Source organism: Amphiprion ocellaris, chromosome 6 (genome assembly GCF_022539595.1).
Source record: "Amphiprion ocellaris isolate individual 3 ecotype Okinawa chromosome 6, ASM2253959v1, whole genome shotgun sequence".
NCBI lineage: Eukaryota > Metazoa > Chordata > Actinopteri > Pomacentridae > Amphiprion > Amphiprion ocellaris.
Genome location: NC_072771.1, coordinates 22,474,535 through 22,494,726, shown reverse-complemented (window position 1 = coordinate 22,494,726; position 20,192 = coordinate 22,474,535). Strand labels below are relative to the sequence as shown.

At 43.2% G+C, this 20,192-nt stretch overlaps 1 protein-coding gene across 20 annotated transcripts in view; it reads right to left on the bottom strand.

The window, feature by feature from the left end:
• mef2cb (myocyte enhancer factor 2cb) overlaps positions 1-20,192 on the bottom strand; it is a 71,548-nt gene that overhangs the window by 10,259 nt on the left and 41,097 nt on the right. For 4 of the 20 annotated variants that reach the window (XM_055011532.1, XM_023261056.3, XM_055011534.1 and 1 more), the window contains 5 exons: positions 18,986-19,189; positions 4,587-4,730; positions 4,260-4,397; positions 1,535-1,724; positions 685-732 (listed from right to left, as the gene is read on the bottom strand). In XM_055011532.1, the coding sequence (XP_054867507.1) occupies positions 685-732; positions 1,535-1,724; positions 4,260-4,397; positions 4,587-4,730; positions 18,986-19,189 (724 nt within the window). The remainder of the gene's footprint in view (positions 1-684; positions 733-1,534; positions 1,725-4,259; positions 4,398-4,586; positions 4,731-18,985; positions 19,190-20,192) is intronic. The other 16 variants (XM_055011536.1, XM_023261060.3, XM_055011535.1 and 13 more) reach the window with 10 other exon arrangements.

Genomic DNA, 20,192 nt, shown 5'->3' with positions numbered 1-20,192 from the left:
TGCGATGAGTGACCAGACAGAGAAACCAGGCATTGACCTCTTGTGATGGAGCCTTAGGGGCCAGACAAGGCGGCCCAGCTGTGCCCCACTGACGCCCCCAAATCTCCATTTTTACACTCTGCACTGTATGTCGAGGCTGTAAAATTTAACCCTTTTAAAGAGAGTCTATTTGCCATAAACTTGGGTCGACATGTCCTCAGGGACAAACCCATAGACAAACAGAAGCTAACACATAAGAGTCCTTAGATATGTTTCTCAAATATGGGTTACTCCACTCTCCACAGGATCATTATGGCACGGAGAGCAAATCTAAACAGTGAGTTTAATAGAACAGAATAGAAATAAATAGATGACTCTGAGTAGCAGACACAATTTAACTCTGCATTCATGTCAGGCAATCTCCTGCTTCACTATATAATGCAGTTTTACTTCTGTTTCCCCCTTACTTGTTCTACCATTTTATAGCTGAACACAAGCAGGATGTGTCGCAGCCCAGGCACTGAGCAAACATTCCCAGATGAACTTCACAACCACTAACTTCAACACATCATGGACAAAATCTCCACTTGGGTTTGGGTTAGTGTTAGTCATGGATTTTATGGCCCCAAGTGGGTGAGTGGGTGCCATGAATTGTGTGTGTGTGCTAGCAGACATCTGTGTGTGAGAAGAGGAGGCCATTCTTACCAGCACTGGTGCCTGCGCCAGTGGTGAGGTCAGCACCCATGAGGCCACCTGTAAGATGAAACAGAGAGCGGAGAAAAAGAGCAAAAACCATTAGAGGATAGACACCCACATAAGATCCACTTTGCTATCTGTCTCTTACTCAGTTTAATCACAATGCGTGTGTCAGTACATCGTGTGTACTGATACCAGAAGTCGTACTGCTTCCCACTCAAACCTTAACATGCTGAGCAACTGGACACTGCGAGTGGATACATTACGCTACCGTCCAAGAAAAATGACACATTATTATTTTAAGGCATGTGAGGTGGAAGAGTGGGAGGGTCCAGAACATGTGCGGTTTGGTGTGGATGCTGCAAGCGCCAAAACTCATATTTAGTTTGTGCTGGCGTTTCTAGCATCCAGTTGTAATGACAGGGTGAGGGTGTGGGCAGCAGCCTTCAGACCAGAGGGACAGAAAAAGGACTTTGGACAACAATAACAAACCAACAGACCCAATTTGCTTATGTCACCAGCAACTCAGTGCCTATACATAGGGCCAGACATCCCATATGTGGAACCTCACACTAAATCAGTGAGACTGTGGGCTGGGATTTCATATTGTATTAAATCATCAGCTTACTTTTAGCAAAATACTGAGCAGGCAAATATGTGAATATATGTGGAGAGGGAAGACTTTTGAGTCTTTCAGTGCCTTTAGGTGGAAGATTGTGGGTAGTGCTTGTAAAATAAATCACACGTTCAATGTGTATTTGTCTATAAGCATGGCAGAACGGGACACACACAGTCGAGAAGATAAGACGGATGGGATAACAGCATGTACATGGGTGCATGAGTGCATGTGAGGCCCTACCTGTGTTACCTGCACTGGGGGGTCTGTGTGTAACTCCAGGAGACATGCTGTTTCTCTGTAGGCCATGGTGCGCCAGGGGCAACAGATTGTGGTTGCCTAGGGACCCACCAGGATGGCTGTAAATGAGATTGTTCTGGTTGCTAACAGGAATGGACACGGGCATGTCATAGTTTGACTGGGGCACAGCCTGCTGAGAAAGAGATGGAAAAAGAGAGACACAAGACATTAGCGCAATTAGAATAAAGATAACAACAATTTCAGAGTGAACAAACTGAAACAAGATCTTTGAGTAAAGGGACAGGAAAAAGACGTGACAATTCAGAAACACTCCAGGAACACAAAGGAATTTATAGTGACTATCTGCAGTCAAACACCAAAGAAAAATGACAGAGACAGCCAAGTTCAAAAGGACAAATGGGCAACAAACAGCAGACAGCCCACGTGTAGATGAATTGTACAGAGGACTTCACAGAGCAATGACTACAAAGACAAGACAGTATAGACAGGGTAAGGGAGGACAGCACAAAAACAAAAGGGAAACGACGCTCAGAATCACTAACACCGCTCCCAAGATGATATGGTCTGGCAATACTTTTTAATTCCAACTTGATCTAGCATAGGTATGTTACATTGTGGCTACTAATATCTCTGTAAAGGATTCAATTGTTGGCCCTGACACATTCAAACATCTACCACTGTGAAGGCAAAAGGTTAACAAAAGGAAATATTGGGTTCCTCATTTATTTTCCTGAAATATATTCCTGTTTTATTACATTAAAGAAATTAGAAGGCCACGGTTCACTGGGAAAAAAGTCAGTGGCATCCAACTCCTCTAAAAGGGCTAAAGATAATTCAGTCTGTCTTCACCTCACTAAAAAGCCTGCAGTAATTCTTGCAAAAGTAGAGCGAAGAACTGAATGCAATTAGGAATAATTTATTTTTCTGTCACATAGCGCTAAATGCAAAGTGTTTTAAGTGGTAGACTCAGATCAGTCAGCAGTCTCATCAGGAACATGAGTAGAGGTAACCTGGCAGCCCCAGGCATCTAGTTTGTCATGTTTATTGTGTCACTTGGCAGAAGGGCTTAACCTTGGGAGTGCCCTGGAAGTGGTTGATCCTGCATGTTAGTTTTAGGAAGTAGAAAATAGGGCCTTAAATTACTGCCATGTGTCTCAGGGCCATGGCGGGAGTGCATCAGGGGGATCATCAGCCTGGCTAACGTGGAAGTGGGCTATGTGCCTTCACACTGCATCACCTTTTCTGATTTTCTCTCCTTTGCTAATGTTCTGCTAGCAGGCCAAATATTATTTCAATGCACAAAGAGGGGTACTTTAACCATATTTCATTGCGGGCCTCTCTTTATTTCGCTTTAGCTGCAGCTTTACACATGAGCGGGCTAGCCAAAACCTATGGATGCTTTCTTTTATAATCGGTGAGGGGCTGTCTCTGGTTCGGTTTTATTTATCCCAACCCACCCTGTAATTTCTTCCATCTCTGATTCCTTGTTGGAGTTTTTCAACCCAAAATGATTCGCGATGTTTTCGAAAAGTGTGGAAGATGTCTCTGTGAGCACATTTGCGTGTACACACACCCTATTGCTGGGGTGTAAGGGCCCCGTCTGTAAGCTGTCCTTTAACTGGTGCCATCCTTCCTGTTTTCATTCATCTTCCTCCTCTGCCTCTCCCCACAGTCCCCTCAACAGTCCCCTGCAATCCAGAGGCCCAGTGCTTGGCAGCCACCCTGACCACACACTGAACTGCCACTTGTTTTGTGCAAAACCCCGCTCCCCTCCACCGGTACCCAGCTCCACCCCCCGTCCCCACCCAACTCCGATCCCAAATCCACCCCACCTCGACACGCCAGCACAGCTCACCAACCCCTGTTTTGTTTCTAACCACATCTCCTCCTGCTCCACATGGCTTAGACACTGCAGTTCTTCTCTGAATTATCTACTGTGGAATGGCCTCTTTCTCTATAAGTCTAGAGGACTAACCATTCCAATATGGTGCTTTCTGAATGTGGGGGCAGGCTCAGTTTACATAGAAACAAGCCTCTGTTTTGTGGTTTCTGGCAGCTGGCTTTATATTTGATATTTCTGTAAAATTAACAATACATAATATAAATTAAGCAGCTGACATGTCTTGACATAGATGTCCACTAACAAAGGCTACTGAAAACTTTGCTTTCAATTATTGCAGTGAGGACAGGAGATAATTGAGTTTTGTGAGGTATGGAGACATGCTGAAGACTTTGTGAATATCTGCTGCTGTTTCGTTGCCACAGCTTCTGTCCCCGTTGTTGCAGGTGACTGAGCACTGTGTTTTTGGTGCAGGAAAAGGAAAAGCGCATGCAGACCACACCTCCCCCGAGAGCCAGGCAAGGCATTATGGGTAGTGTGGGTTCAAGGTGGCAACTGAGAAAGGTTGAAATTTGTCATAAGAGAAAGTCTGCAATTAATATAGCAAAAGTGCCTGCTAGTTATGGTTACACTTATGTCAAATTAGAGGGTCCTCTTTCAACTCTAAACAAGCAAAATCCAAGTACTGTAATTTCTTCACTGCAAGTACACAGTATAATGTCACTCTGGTCTGACTCTCAATCTCACTTTGTGTAATTAGTCTAGTGCCAAACAATGGTGGTTAGCCGGGTTAGCTCAACAGTTACTTGCCAGTCAGCATTTTGTTAGCCTGCTGAGGATGCGGCAAAGTATGGACCCAGTACTTACAGGTATCTTATGGGTTTTTATCATGTGATCAAACTCCTCGTTAATCTGTTTGTATTTCTCCTCAGTGCGTGGGGTGAGGATGAGAGTAGACTCGAGCTCCGGGCTCTCGCCACCTTTGTTCTCCTTCTTGCTCAAAGCCTGCCAGGTCCCAAACCACAGAGGACACAGGGAGACACAGACATGAAGGGGACAGAGGGACGGGTGGTATGAACAGACGACGGTAACAAGGAGACAAGGATGAAGCGACAGAAAGCGAAAGGGGACAAAAGGGGAAAGAGAGGAAAGAAAGGTGAGAGGAAGACTCTGGGTTCAACGAGAAGTACTTACACAGAGTCTCTGTCTGCTGATCATCAGATCAATGTCCTCGTTTATTTTCCTGTACTTGTCCTCGGACTCGGGGCTGTGGCCAACCGAGTCATCTGCGTCGGGGTCTGGGCTGTCACAGCCGTTTAGGCCCTTCTTTCTCAATGTCTGCAAACAGAGCAGTTGCACAATATAGTTGAAGGGCTTTCGGGTAGGGAACAGAAACCCAGGTGAACAGCTTGGGAGGACAAATGATAATGAAGCGTGAGAGCTACCTTTTAGAATGAGTCTGGACAAATTACAAGTCCAATTAGAGGTTGTTTGGAAAACCATTTTAAGACTTCTTACTGTAAGAACTGTATCTTAATTTTTTACGGATAAATCCATTTTCCAAGTACCTTTTTTCTACAAGAAAATTCTTAGAAACTGTTCTAAAACAGAACTTTAACCTTTCCAGTGACTCATTTTGGCTGGCTCCATTCTAACCTCTATCAGCATGGGCCAATGCGAGGATACGCTGGTGGTTTTGTGTACGAGTAAACATGAAGCTAAACATTCAAAATGGCACAAATGATTCAATCACATCCAATAACAAGACATAACAAATGATCACAATCTCCACAAAATGACAAATAATGGGACCTTGAAACCTCATAATTGCACAGCAAAGGGAACAGTCGTAAAAGTAAAACACATTTTATAACCATAATCATCAGCGGGCCGTGAAATAGAATTAAAATACAGCAGAAGCGCATGAGTTCATGGCTGTGGTACATGTGCTTTTTTTAAAAAAAATGTGGTAGTTTCTGTTTTGGCCACCTGATGGCCACCTGCCCCCGTTAGAGTGGCCAGAAAAAAGCAGACAGGCAAAAAAACCACTCTCCACTCGCTCACCACTCCCTCCAAACTGGAGGAGAGACACAGACAAAGAGAGCGATAGAAGGGGAGAGAGAGCGAGAGCTGCCTCTGTCCTTTTTTAGATATTGTTGACAACCTTAACAGCAGGGATAAGTTTCAGAGCACATTACTGTGTGTGATAGCACGAGGGTATGTTTGCTTGAGCAAGTAGGCATGTAACGATAGGTGCTGTGTTCATTTGCCTCGTAAAGAGAGAGACAAAGACGGAGCGGGAGAGAAGAAAAGTACAGTAGCTGACAGTTAGAGATCTCATCAAAGACACCCCCCTCTTCCTCCTCTCCGCCTCCCCCCTCCACCGCACACCCCCCCTTCCCTCTCTCCTCCTGGCTTTAATAAAGGGAGATTAGTCTACAGGAGGAATATCACGGGCCTGCTCCTGTCTGTGCAGTCGTCGCTTCACACTGCGCTCTCCTACTTTCATCTGAAGCTCCATATCAGACAGACGTAATTAAATTTACTTTAGCACACCCTGTATTTGATGCTGATCAAGTGCATGTGCGTGTGCGTCTGTCTGCGTGTACGTGTGTGTGTGTGTGTGTGTGTGTGTGTGTGTGTGTGTGTGTGTGTGTGTGTGTGTGTGTGTGTGTGTGTGTGTGTGTGTGTGTGTGTGTGTGTCAGTGTGTGGGAGGGGAAAGAGGGGAATGAGTCTGTGTTTGTGTGTGCTTGTGTGGGTGTGTGAGAGTGGGTGTTAGAGTCAAGAAAAAAGAAAGAGACACTGAGCAGGAGAAAGGAGGAAGATAGATGCTAAGATAAGTTAATCTCAGTGAACTTCTTCCTCTCATTTGTTTGTCTCCGTCAGTGCTCACTCACAGAAGAGATACGAGTGCTAGCTGCTCCATCACAACCAGCAGCAGAAGTGACAGGGAGCGATCTGCCTGCTTAGAAAACAAATAAAAATCCAGTCATCTCTCATGTCAGCACAACAAAGGCCTGTTTTGAGTGTGGTTTTAGTGAACTTAGAGGGCTTCTTTTGTGTGTGTGATAACTGTTTGATTCCTGAGGCGTCTCGTGGCGAGGCAGCTACTGTAAGTGTGTCAACATTTGCTGGCTCTCCTTTTCTCTCTCTGAATCCTCACTTGGCCCCTAGAGTGGAAATCTGGAATTCTGAATTTGAAAGCATCTCTCATATCTTTGACAGTCTTCAGGAAATCACACCAAACAAATCAACCAAGGCGATGCAGGAGATCTGACTTCCAACAGACCTACAGTGAATCAGGCACTCTTGCTCTATCTGAGGAGGATGAGTCAAAAGAACAAAGGGGTTGCAGAGGTTTAGCATGCTGTCTTTTTTGGCAAAGGCGTGAGATGTAAAACTTTTTGCTGTTTCTTTTGCGTAGTTTCATTCTGGCCTTGGCGATGCATCATATCGAACTGACAAGAGCTGAACCACTGGCCCTTTTCTATTCACATGAGAATGCCTGCAAGAAAAAAAAACAACAACAACTTTTTCTTCCTACTTGCACAGATTTCCACCTACTGCCACCAGCACAGAGTGCATGAGAGATTCACTTCCATTCTAGGAAGAATAGCAGGGGAGCGCTGCTGGGAAAGGAGAACGAGGGCTGGGCTAAAGGTGACACCCATATGGGGTAACTGAGCTGGTGGTCTGGCAGGGGGTTGGGCAGTAGCTGCACTGGGCGTTGATGGGGCGCAGGCAGCCAGGGCGAGTGTTATATGACTATGAAGCATGTGGCCCAGGCTTAGCTTTTCCTCAGGGCTCAGCATATTTAGGGTGTGGTACGAGGATGCTATGTCACTCATCCCAGTTATGCCCACCTGTTTAAAGACATCACACCTGTTGCCAAAAGCTGACACACAACCCAACAACCAATCAGATCTGTCGGAGAGCACATGTAGCCTTAGAAGGGCCTTTCGCTCTTGTGCTTTCCACCTCACCACCCTACTGCCCTAGTTTCATCATCCTATGTATTTTGCCCTTCTCTCAAAGCCCATTGCTTTGTCTGCTCCTTTAATTTGTTATGTATTTCATAGTTCTACTCTATAGAGCTACCGACTGCTGCCAAACAAGACTTCTGTTATAGAGTGACATCATCATTATATAAGGGACATCCTTATATTTCAAAATAACCAAGAGAATAATGAACATTGGAGAGAGAGCTGCTATTCTAACATTGAGAAAGCCAGGAGGATGGGTATGAAGACCTGGCATGAAAATAGAGTCTTTGGGGAATATGGTAATAGGATGAGGATTAAACAAAAACACTTTGGCACAATTCACTTGTGCCAAGAATTTCATGCACAAAATATTCACCCAAATACTCAACATTACATTAAAATTATTCACTTTGGTTTCATCAAGAAATGCTTATGTTGTAATGTTTTAAAAAGATTGCTGTCATAATAAAGAGCATTATTTAAGTTCATAGTATTTTTTTTTTATTGCTGCTGTTTGGTGAAGTCACTTTTCTTTACTCTAAATTATATTATCTTTACAGCACTCGCACGTTACATGCTACACTGTAGGATAATAGAAGAAAATGTCCAAATGGATACTATGAAGTAGGAAAACGGATAAGAGAGAGACAAAAACAAACCTACGATAGCACAAACTGCTACAATGTGAACAGTCACTCCGTATGTTACAGAGAGTAGGTACAGTAAATGTGAGAGGAAAGAAGGAGAAAAAGTATGACGAAGAGGAAAGACAGCAAAAAAAAAAAGCTGTGTCTTTTTGCTTGGCTCTGTGTCTCTCTCTGTGGCCCCTTTGGAGGCTTGCTCCTAATTAAACTCCTTCTTCATGATGCTCCCTCATGACTCACAGGGCCTATGTGAAGCAGGCACAGCATAGACAAGGTGTCCTACATACTTGAGACGCCCGTCTCATTGGTACCCTTCAGCTTTGCACCCTCAGCTAAGCTGGCCTAGACTGGGCTGGTCTAAGAGAAGCTGCAGGACTACACTGAGAAAACCTCAGTAAAATAACATGCGCTCGACTGAGATAATGAGTGACGGTTCTTGAACAACAAGGAAACTGATTCACATTGTCATATGTTTGGAGTTCTCATATGTTTTAATTGCAAGGAAAAAAATCTCCAAAAATATTTGTCTCATAGTTTGGATGTGGAGGACAACTTCTTGAGAAAAACAGTGGAGGGTATTTGGGTGTGAATTCTGGGTGGCCCCGGGGGGTCTGCGAGGGACAGCTGACGCCTGCCCAGAGCTCCTGCCATACCAGGATCCGTCTGCTCGGCATTCTGCCACCCTGCTCACCCTCTCTATGCCTCTATCCATCTTTCTGCCCCCGTCTTTATGTGTCAGTCTGCTGCTCAGTCTGTCTCTGTCTCACTACCTCTGTCTTTCCCCACATTTTCCGCAGTTACCACCACGTCTCAGCAGAAGCCGAGTCAAAACAGTTGGCTTGATGGGTACATCTTTATTTCTGATAGACTCTGGCTAGTCGATGGGTGGTGTTTGGAAAGAGCTTCATTGCTGACCATTCCCCTCTGCAGTTATCTTGGCAGCGGCCGAAGGGTACGACACATTCAATATTGTGTTTATGGCTATTGGCGACAGCCAGGCCAGTGAATGTTTCTCAATGTCTTCAACCCAGTGACTGACAGCATCAGTGCAAAAACTCTCCACAAAACAGTCAGTTAATAATAGGGCTTTTATATCTCCGTCAACACTGTGTGATCTTCAGTATACACATGCTATTGTAGGCAAAACCAAGACAGAGGATAATATAGTTGCAGGAGTTTTCCCTCCATAAATGGACCAGTTTATGGTTTTGCAGCATATTTCAGCAGTGGGTGGAAAACAAGTTTCTTGACAGACAAGCACAATGTAAAAGCATCAATAACTGTGCCACTTATGGTTAATCATGATTGCTGTGCTATTAAACTATAATAAAATGACACTGGAATTAACTCTTTTGTATAGTAGGGTCTCAACCTCTTTGTTGCATTGCTGAAAATGGTAGGGAAACAGACTACTCAGACTCTCTTCTTGAAGACATGACAGTATATGAATTTCACAGATTTTACAACCCATTGTGTGACAATTTATGAAGGCTGGGTGTGGCTACATTCACTACTGACTTTTCAGTGCTGGTTTGGGACCTAAAAGAGAATCACAAAGCACCAAGTGGGCCCACAAAAAGAAAATGCCATCTAAACCTAGGGGCTACAGTAATTATATAGCCCTTATTGATGCCTTACAGTGTGCAAAAATCTCAAGGGAACATTGCAGGGTTAACCTAAAAAACACACAGTACTGTTTCTTTGAAGAATCTTTAACCAACTTACAAACCTAAGATTAACATCATGATCATTTTGGGGGAAATGGGTGATAAAAGTTTAGAAAACCGCAGGGAGCGTGCTTGTTTTAACCAAATGACAAACTTAATTTTGCCATGGCAGACTGGTAAGGAGCAATGTGGCTTAGCGTCAGAAGGGGTGAGGCATGGGAGGGAAACATTGTCCCCTCCCCTCACAAATAAGACTGAGATGGTCATGAAGTGGACCCACTGTGGATTAAGACCTCCCAGCACCACTGCACAATAAGCACAATCAGTGTGGCCATGCTGGCAGCAGGGAAGGGGTAATAGTATGTTTGAGATGTGCTCTTATTCTCCTTATTTCTATTTCGTTTTTGGCCTGTCTGCCTCATTCTGACTTGCTCTCATTTTTTTCTCTCCCTCACTCTCTCTGTCTCTCTCGCTCACTCTTTCTTTCTCTCTGCGTTTCTGAGTGGAGGGAACATCAGAGGGATCAGGCTGGCTTAGTTTATTGGAAGCAGATGGCAGACCAAAGGCAAGAGGGCCACAGTTTCATGAAGCGTGGTTTGAACATGCCAGGACCATGTCGAGGGGCATGCCCATGGATGATGGCTACATGGTGTGTGTATGTGTGTGTGTGCGCATGTGAATGATTTGACGGGGAGATGGTTGATTTTGTAGGTTACCAATCTGACGAATGGGACCCCTAATCACAGTGTCCCTGCCTGTTTTTTTTTTTAGTCATCATCTGCGCATCCCTATGCACTGGTTGGGCGACTATCGCATCAATGACTTTTCAGTGATTTAGTGGCTTTGAAGCCCCTTTCTCCTGGTGCCCTGCTGCACTATAATCAGGAATCAGAAACTGGCGCCTGGGATCCATCATCCCTGGGCAAAGTGGTGGTGTGTTCAGTAATAACGCTGGCTAACCGTGTGATTACTAGCTGTCTAGGGACTACTAGATTGACTAGACATTAAAAAAAGAGAGTGAGAAGCTCGGCAAAAAAAAAAAGAAATAGAGAAGAAAGTGTTAGAGTAAGTGAGAGAGATAGAAAGCGAGACAGAGAGAAAGGGTACTGTGCGCAACAAGGTTCCTCCACATTTCTCCAAACTGTGCCATCGTGATGCTGCATGTGCTAAAATCACTATTAAGATGAGCCCGCTGCAGACGAGAGCCTACTCACAGACACACAATCTTAGCTAGCCAGTACGCAGCAGAATACCAGATGGTGCAGTGTTTCCCATATGGAAGAGACACACACTAAGCACATGTCAGAATCCAACACTGTTTGCTACAGCAGCATCCCGGCCCCAGGAACAAAGTGGTCATTCAGACTTGTCACTACACTGTATAATTAGCCAGAGAGACATTATGAGACACAATGCCAGCTCAGTGAAACTGGATGAAGAGGGCACTTATGTCTGCACCCTTAACCTAACCATCTTTCATTCCAGCTACTCTCCAGCTGTGTAATACTTCTCGATTCAAATGAGAGAATTGAGGATATGTCTAAATGTATTTGTGATGCAACATCAGAATCAATTTGTCTGTTTTCCACTCACAGCATTGCTTTAAATACATTTCTCTTACACAATGCAAGTGCTTATGACCCGCTTATGTTTTAAATTACATTCTTAAGAGCATCTTGTGATAGTAACACTTTAGTTTTAGCTAAAGAACTCCAGTTCTCTTTAAGTAAAAATGAGTAAGACTGTGAAACTGGGCAAAATCCCCTTCGAGCCCCCCCTCACACAACCACACACCAGCACCACTACTAATCGTCACTTAGCGTCTTTTGTCTCTCTGTCTCTTATCGCGTGGTGCCACGGCAGGAAAAGGGAGCCTGAGGGAGGCCTTGAGTAACAATGACCAGCCGGTTGACCTCTATACTGTGACCTTGAGTTTCCACACCCAGCCCAAAGCAGCAATCATGGCAAAGGGGAGGTGGGGCCAGGGGGGAAGCTCTAGGCAGGGCAGGGAATGCCATCTATAAAAATAGATCTTCATTATTCTGAATTTTCCACAAATAGTTTCAAAGAACAAGGCATCATTTCATCTTAATGGCTGGCGTGAATTGTTTTGGGCTGTGTAGTGGAAAAGTCTTGCCTTTTGGCAGCGTGGCCTCAGAAGTGGCCTGCCTTTTTCACTGCTCCTCACCACAGGGACCACATATTGGCACATTTCAAACAGTCTATTTTTAAAACCTCCTTTTGTTGTTGTGTGAGTACCTCAGACTTCCGCCTCAGTATTGACCTCAAAAAACACCTCTGACTGCAATCCAAGTGGTATAGTTTCTTGTCTGAGGTTCTGCTTTTCTAGTCAACGGGCATCTGATGTGGAATAAAATGCTGAGCCCGTAGATCGTATATTATCTACCATCTTGTTTTTAACCTCTCTTAAAAGGCAGGAAAAGGCATATAGTCTATAAAATAGAAACTCAGTAAACTTGCTCTGGCACCGCAGACATATGGGCTCTCTGGGTTTGTCACTTGTATCTTTGGTAGACCTGCTGATTAAAATGTACTTAATTCTGGTGACACAAATGATATAACATTCCAGAAATTGTAATAAAATTCGTTTTTTTAAACAACCAGACAGAAAAGCGCTGTTTCGTGAAGTGTAGGGGGAGCTCAACAAGAGAATTGAATAATAGACTTCTTTATTCAAGGGATCAGATGTTTATGGGCACCTGGGTCTCACACCGATGGTCTTATGCATGTGGCCGCCGAGAGCAACTCTTCTTGGTTGATCGTCAGATAGAGAGAGAGGCTGAACGAATACCCTGACACTTTGCTTACTCACTGCTCTGTTCAAAAACAACCTCCACCCGCCCTGTTTGGATGACAGGGAGGGGGGGAATGAAAGAGCGAGAGAGCGATTCCAGTCCTATTCTTCTATCCTTTCCAAGCAAGAGCAGCCGGCTAGGAAACTATATTTAGCTTCACCACACACTATTTTTAGAACAGTACCACTTTTTGAGGCATTTATTAGAAAAGGATTGTATCATATAAATCGGTGGTTGTTTTGGGGGTCGTGCTTTATGTGGTGAGTTCATTACATGCTGCCATCGACATTGAAGTGTAGTCGCTGAAAGTGCAGACATGCAGAGAACAGGCAATTTTGTGTTGGAAACTTAAAGTTCAAGAGGGTTGTCTATATATAGACACTCGTCATTGAATGTTGAATGTATATATGTCTAGCTGACTGTGGATAGAGGATTGCTTGTGAGTGCATACACAATTCTTTAAATTAAATAAATAAATAGTTGTTAACATGGTAAATTTTAATTATGCGCTGGAGACGTGTGAAAAAGTTGTTGAGGGGGTTCAGTTTCTTTTTCCCAGTTCTTCAACCTTAATTAACATAGCCCACACCTAACGCCACACACTAACTAGCATTTTCTTTTTGACGCTGTGCAATAACATGCACACAGACTGTCATCAGAGTTTTTGTTTTCACAAACTGCTACACTATAAGCTTGCCAATGTCAAAAGGTTAATTTACTTAGTCAGTCAAAGCAGCTCAATCCTTAATCCTCGGTCACCAGGAAAAACAAGCCATGTTGTCGATCACTTTGTCACTAGTAAACACTGAGGCGCTACAAATGCTGCGACAACCCCACCCCTTTACTTCCACAGCCTACTCGATAACCACAAAACGACTACAGACAAAATTACGGTTGACAACCGAAGTACATAAGACATGACTCCCTTTTTTCCCTCCTGGTTGCTGACACATGTAAAAGTAATAGAGGATATATTGTAGTCTGATCAAACTCATTAAACAGCCTTTGAGAGCCATGAGAAGAAGTCATTCAGTGAGCTGATCAACACCGAAAACTCCTCAAGGCTAATGTTCTCCATGATGTTTAGAAACCAAATAAGCACATAGAATAGCACACATGCTGGAAAATATTTTCACAAGAGCGAGGCAGAACATGAGCACACTGGCACTTCAGAGAGGGAGATCACATGTCTTGTTGACTTGCAAGAATATTATGAGGAAGTAGAGAAAAAAGCATTTGAATTAATAAAGAAGGGATTTTTTTGCAGTAAGTGACAGTGAAATCAACCAAATTAGTCCCTGAAGTATTTAGAATGTATGGAAAATCACGGTTTATTGCCAAATGAAACATTGCACAAGGGATGCATTGAGCTGGTGTGGATATGCTATCTTCCAGAAATACCTGCTCGATGTACTTTCTCTTTAAGTTTCTTCATTTACACCCCTCCACTGCCACCCCCCTCCCTCACACTCTCCCTCCCTCAAGTAGACTGTCACTGGGCTGAAATCACACCTGTGCTTCTCACACATCTCGGCACACGGGTGAAACATACGCAGTGAAACATGGTCAGGGAGCTTTGCTGAATCTCATTAGCCAAGCAGGTAGTCATTAACAGAATGACCTTTGGAAATAATTACCAGCCTTCCTCCCTCCATCCCTCTTTCCTTTCCTCCTTCTCTTCTCACACTCATCCATCCCTCTGTCCCTCCCGTCCCCCTCTCATTCAATAGTTCCTTCTAGGTGGGGAGAGGAAAGAAAAATAGAAGGTGCAGAAAAGAACTGAGGATAGGTGGGGAATCAGGTCCCTGCTGCTGCTGCTGCTGCTGCTGCTGCTGTTTCAGATTACAGGGTGAGCTGAACTTTCAGATTAGGTTAATCTGCTGGAAATGGGATTGGCCAACAGCACTCCTCTGGCAGGTAGGCAAGCAGGCACGTCAATACCAAGAGCCATGTGCCATTCCATGTGATAGTTGAGTGTGTGGACTGGGCTGAGGTCATCACAATGCCGTTGGCTCTGCAGGGTTCGAGCCAATTGTTGCCGTTTACGTAGACACACATGCACCCATGCAGCGCAGCCATGGTGAGAACACACTCACATAGGCCAAAGGCCAAGCACAGTACTGCATGTGTGCATATAAGCCAAATAGCTCATCCTGTATTTGCATATAAAGCACACACAAATGTTCCTTCCACTCTGGTTTTATATCAAGGCATTGAGGGGATATATCTCCCTATCACAACACACTCACTAACCCTTTAGTTGTTTCACAAACCTGTGTTCTTTGTTTCAACAGTAGGGAAAACAAGCACATTGTGGAACAGGGATTTGGCAAAACCCAAGTGTGTTGTTGGATTTGGGGCCATTCAATCACAGCAAGAGCCAGCCAGCGCTGCTTAGATTTGGGCTAGATGTGCAATCATTGAGTAGGGGAAAGAAAGGACTCTTTCATGTGCTATTGCAATTAACAACCCCCATACTAGAATACTAAATCACCAATAACAGCTCAAAGTGAGTGTTCTTAAGTGGCAGAAATAAAACCAATGGAAAAAGGAGAGATGGATCTATTCTCTTGTCATTTCCCAACACAGCTTACTGTTTCTCCTCTAATGCTGTTCACATGTCCAGGAAACTGACCTGGCAGACAGTGAGTATAGGAAATCTATCTGCATGTTTGACTGTTTTATCTGGAGCCAGACTCAGACTGTGTTGTAGACCTGCCAGGACGACACACTTGGACCCCACATGGCCGTCCACTGATGAAAGATCTACCTCTAATGTTTGCTTTTATCAAGCTATGAGAGCCGTGATGAGCTTAGATGTCTCTTTGAACACTTAGCATTAATTAAGTGGACTTCCCTACTTGTTTATGTGAGAGCTGATAACAGTGTGTATTGTATTTTTTATTACAGTCACTAGGGGAATCTCAGTAAGTTCATATTTCAGTGTGATACATAGCATGGAATTAAATGGAGGCATTCAAAACATAAAAAAAAAACACGTCCCCAGTTTGTTTCACACTGCCACTGTATTCACGCTATGGTTTTCTCATTTTGATGCATTGTGAATGAAAAATATCGTAACTTGTAGCCATTTGTATTAGTAATGCTTCTTTGTTTTACCACTGGTGCTCAGAAGAGTGTTAGATTTGTTTTGTTAGTCTTTTGCTTTCACATATATTTGTAGAAGTGCCATTCCCAGATGAGATGGTTTTCAAGTGAGTCATCAAGAACTTTGTTACCACTCCACTCTCTCTCGTTCTGTGTTTCTCCTTCTATCCCCTCTTTCTCTATCTTTGACACCTATATACCCACTGACCAACACATATATTCAAAATCATACAAAAAAGATATTCTGTCTGTTCAATAAAACACTGGATAGAAGAGAAAAGCAGAAAACGAGTGAGAGAGGTTGAGAGAAAAGCCCTCCAGCCTCTTGTAAACATGCTGTTGCTAGAGAGGCTGTGCAACGCTCTCAGTGCCACTCTCTCAACAACGCTAATTATCAACCAAAGACATGCTAATTACATAGAGCTTTATTGCTAATGTAGCAGGCCTCTATGCCAGCCGCCCACACTCTGAGCTCCGCTCCCCTACCTCTGCTTCTCCTCCCACTACACCTTCAGGCACAGCAGCCATAGAGGAAGGGAGATGCATGCATTTCAGTATAAAGACGGGAGTTTTCTACAAATTACAAATTTGATATGACACATATTAGATGTCATAAATGAGATCTTGTTGTTGGGGTTGGGGGTGGGAGGGAGATCTAGAATCCATCTACATCCCTAAATCCAGCCTTTCATCTTGTTTTTGACCTCCTCCTCATCATTCTGCCATCTCAACAGGAAGTCCGCTTTGCTCCTGCCTCCCCCTACCCCAAACTCAACAACTCGCCCACGTTCCTGCACCTGTGACGCTGCTTAACAGCGGCACGAAGGCTCATCGGGAAAGCTCTGACCCCACTGTTCCTCTATGTTTTGCCTCCCTTTCCACACACCCTCCTCCCACCCAAGCTAAACGTGCTAGTGTCAGCCCTGCGGCCAATCCCTTTAGCACACCGCAGCTCAGGCTGAAGGCCTCTTCAGATCGATTTCTCCCGCTGTGAGTCGCTCAGAGAGTGCAGAGCCCCAGTCCTCAAGGGATCACATTGTAGGTAGTGCTACACACCACTCTCCCCCACAAGGCTCTTTAGCATCTTCCCCTGACACAGCTGTTTACACGTTAGCCATCTTCTGCTCTCTAATGGAGACATGGTTAAAGAAAGAGCTTCAAAGCAGGGAGCTCTCATCACAGGCACTTGCTGAAACGTGACAACTCTCTTCATGGGTTCAGCTGGGGCAGTTGTGAGTATACAGCGACTGAAGGGCTTGATGAGTAAAGGACACCAGTATATGCTGAAATGGTTATTATAAATGGAATAATGCATATAGGATTGTTTTCTATCCTTTCTCATATACTTGAGTATAATTAATTTTGCAGAAACCGTTGCAATTCACAAGTATTTCTAATAGGACTCAAACTAAGCTTTGGAGACACATCTTAAATGCATAAATGCACATCATATAGCTTTTCTGATTATTTAATATTGTAAAGTTGCACAGCTTATTATAACTAAGCTAACAGCCTTGGTAGTATTAATAATTCAAAGAAAGACTCAATAATGTGAATTATAGGACAGGAATCGAGCACAAACTGCAAAAGTGAATATTGTTATGCTTCTCGATATAGTCTACAATAATGCACCGAGTCCATTCTCTTTGTTTTCATCATTAAGGTTAGTCATATGTTGAGTGCTGTACCACTTAATGCATGAACTACATCAACACACTACATATCTGACTGCACCAGATGGTAATGGCAGTGGAACAAAAGCAATAATGACATCAGCAAACCACTTCTAAGTTTGTAATATGTTACAATGCATTTATTTACATAGTTTTTAACCTGCAAATATACCAGAATGAAAGAGGTAATTGTACAAAGAATGAGAATAATTTGAGGCAAAATCTTTTAAAGCCAAAGGCATTTGATATTAGTGTGTGAATTCAAAAGGTGAGCGTTGGTGCTGTCTGAAAAAGCAGGCAAGTAGCCAGTGGATCTGTCCACCTGTGGTTACAAGCCCAGCAGCACCCATATGAAAAGATAAAAATATGTCCCATGCTGTTTGATCTGGTGTTAGACTAGCCAGCCCATAGGAGTGTGTATGGCATTAATCCATTACATCTCATTGATCCCCATGTTTCCTTTCATTTCATGTTTTTAAGTGTTGATTCCACAGCAACAGATTTATAGCTTCATGCATGAATTATGACTGAGCAGACCGAGCAAATTAACATTCTGCTGTAGCCAGTGTCTTTTGAATTCTAATCTGAATGTGCATCTACTGCCATATTGTATATTCTACAAAAAAAAATCCAAGCTTAATTTTAAATAATTTAAAAACTAGGTTATGCTTCAAATAATTTTTTCACTTGTGTTACACTTAAGGGCAGTAGGGCAATGGGTAAAGTCTGAATCATGAAACATAAACACAATTAAAATGCTGAATGACGAGCAAATGTGTATGAAATATGTAGTGTATACAATTTTCACTATGGTGTAATCAGGATTTGCAAATTTAACATAATATAAGCAAAGCGTTGCTTTAATAATTCCATGCAATGGTAAAGATAATGAATACTGAACATAGGGTGTGTGCATTTCGAATACATTTGAAAAACATTCTTCATTCAACATTACTTTGTAGGCCTGAATCTGAAAACACAGTGTGAGTGTAAATGAAAGAAAGAAAGAGAGAGAGGAAAGGGGAGAAAGGGATAAACTCTACATGAATGCATTCATGTCTGTGTGTGTGGCCCACCAGGTCAGAGCTCCAGCATGAATGTTGCATAACGGGTTCACGTTGAGAGCTTAAGGATCCAGGAGGGTGCCAGCGTCATTTCCTGCTCTATCTACCTGCCTACTGGCTGGCCTGACAGCGCTGTTTAACATTGCCTTGAGCCACTCTAGCGACATGTGTCCAAAACAAGTCAGATCAACATCCTCCTGTTAGAGGCACATCAATGGTGACAAGACACCAAGGGCAGGGGGTGGTGATTATACACCACAGGGGACAGACTGAAAGGCCCAGATCAATGATAGGCTACCACTGTCATGTTAAAAGTGTGGACAACACAAGGAGGCAATTTAAATAAACACGTTTCCTTGAAATTAATGACATATTGTGAGTCCTAGAATACTTTTTCTAAAAGTGATTGATATTGGTACTGAACCCTTTGGGGAGGGAGGGGCTGACAAACTATGGGAGCAATTATTTCTTACATTATGTTAGGTGTGAAGACTAAAAGAGAGAAGTAAGGGTTGCCGAATGAGTCACAAACGCTGTAACCATCTGTCCGCTTGCGCGTTTGCATGAGTGTGCGTGTCAGAGTGTGTGCAATTGTGCGTCTGTGTGCGCATGCAGTCTGTGTTTTCTTGTAACTTACCTCCACAATATCAGAGTTGGTCCTGCTCTCATGGGGCTCATTGTACTCAGTGTATTTAAGCAGGACCTTGTCCATGTCTGTGCTGGCATACTGGAACAGCTTGTTGGTGCTGTTGAAGATGATCAGGGCAATCTCACAGTCACACAGCACACTCAGCTCATATGCCTTCTTCATCAGGCCAAACTTTCGCTTTGTAAATGTCACCTGGGTAAAAGAAGGAGATGATAAAAAAAAAAAACATTAGCAGATAAAGAATAGCTGAGCCAGAAGCAATGCATAATAATTGTTCTTATTCACAGGATAAGACGATTAGAGATTTTGGTTCACATATACATTAAAACAAACCTTGGAAATAATTTAGCAGTGGCAAAATTTCCCCCACCCTCGATGCATTGATGTGTAATGAAGAAATAAAAAGGAATCTGATTTCATAACTTTTCTTCTTTAAAAGGGTTTAGGGCTCAAGGAAACAGCATTAAAGGAAAGTGAAATGCCCTGATGGTTCAACACCCTCTGCCTGTAACAGTCCATCTACTATACCAGGAAAAAATTTGAAAAAAAAAAAAGAAGCTAGGCTCACATTTAAGGAACTGAAAATACTCTGTCTCAGTCAGATAACGGTAAAGAAGATCAGTTATTGCTTGTACATCAAAGCACACAGAGGCTCATCATGGAACATGTGTCAAGTTAAATCGTCTCTTTCATACGGTCTGAATGTGTGCACCGTCTCACTCCCGTTTTTGTAGAAAAGACATACACATACCTAAAACTATTTTATAATTAAAAAAAATAGCTAAGACACACTAGTTTCCCTAACTGACATGAACATGCATTGTTCAGTTGCATTGTCCGATTCACCACATCTCATAGTCAATAACAAGCTATTGATATAAATAACAGATGGGTTCCTTGATGGTGCTTGAAGCTGTTTGTAAGCGCAGAAATAGTGATGGGCTAGACTTAAACCACAAAAATTGTCCCTCTCGTAATTGGGGTGTTTTTTCTCTCTCTCTTTCTTTTTGTAGATAGAGTATGTGCAAGTATATATGTGCGAGACCAGTACCATGAGTAACACAAGCGTACAAGTGCCTACAATGTCAAAATAGAACAGCCTCTATTCCTCTATTGTTTGGATCAAAACTAGAGCAGTGAAAGTGAGTTAATTCCAGTGAGCTGCACCTGGTTTCTTTTCCAAGCCATGTGTGCA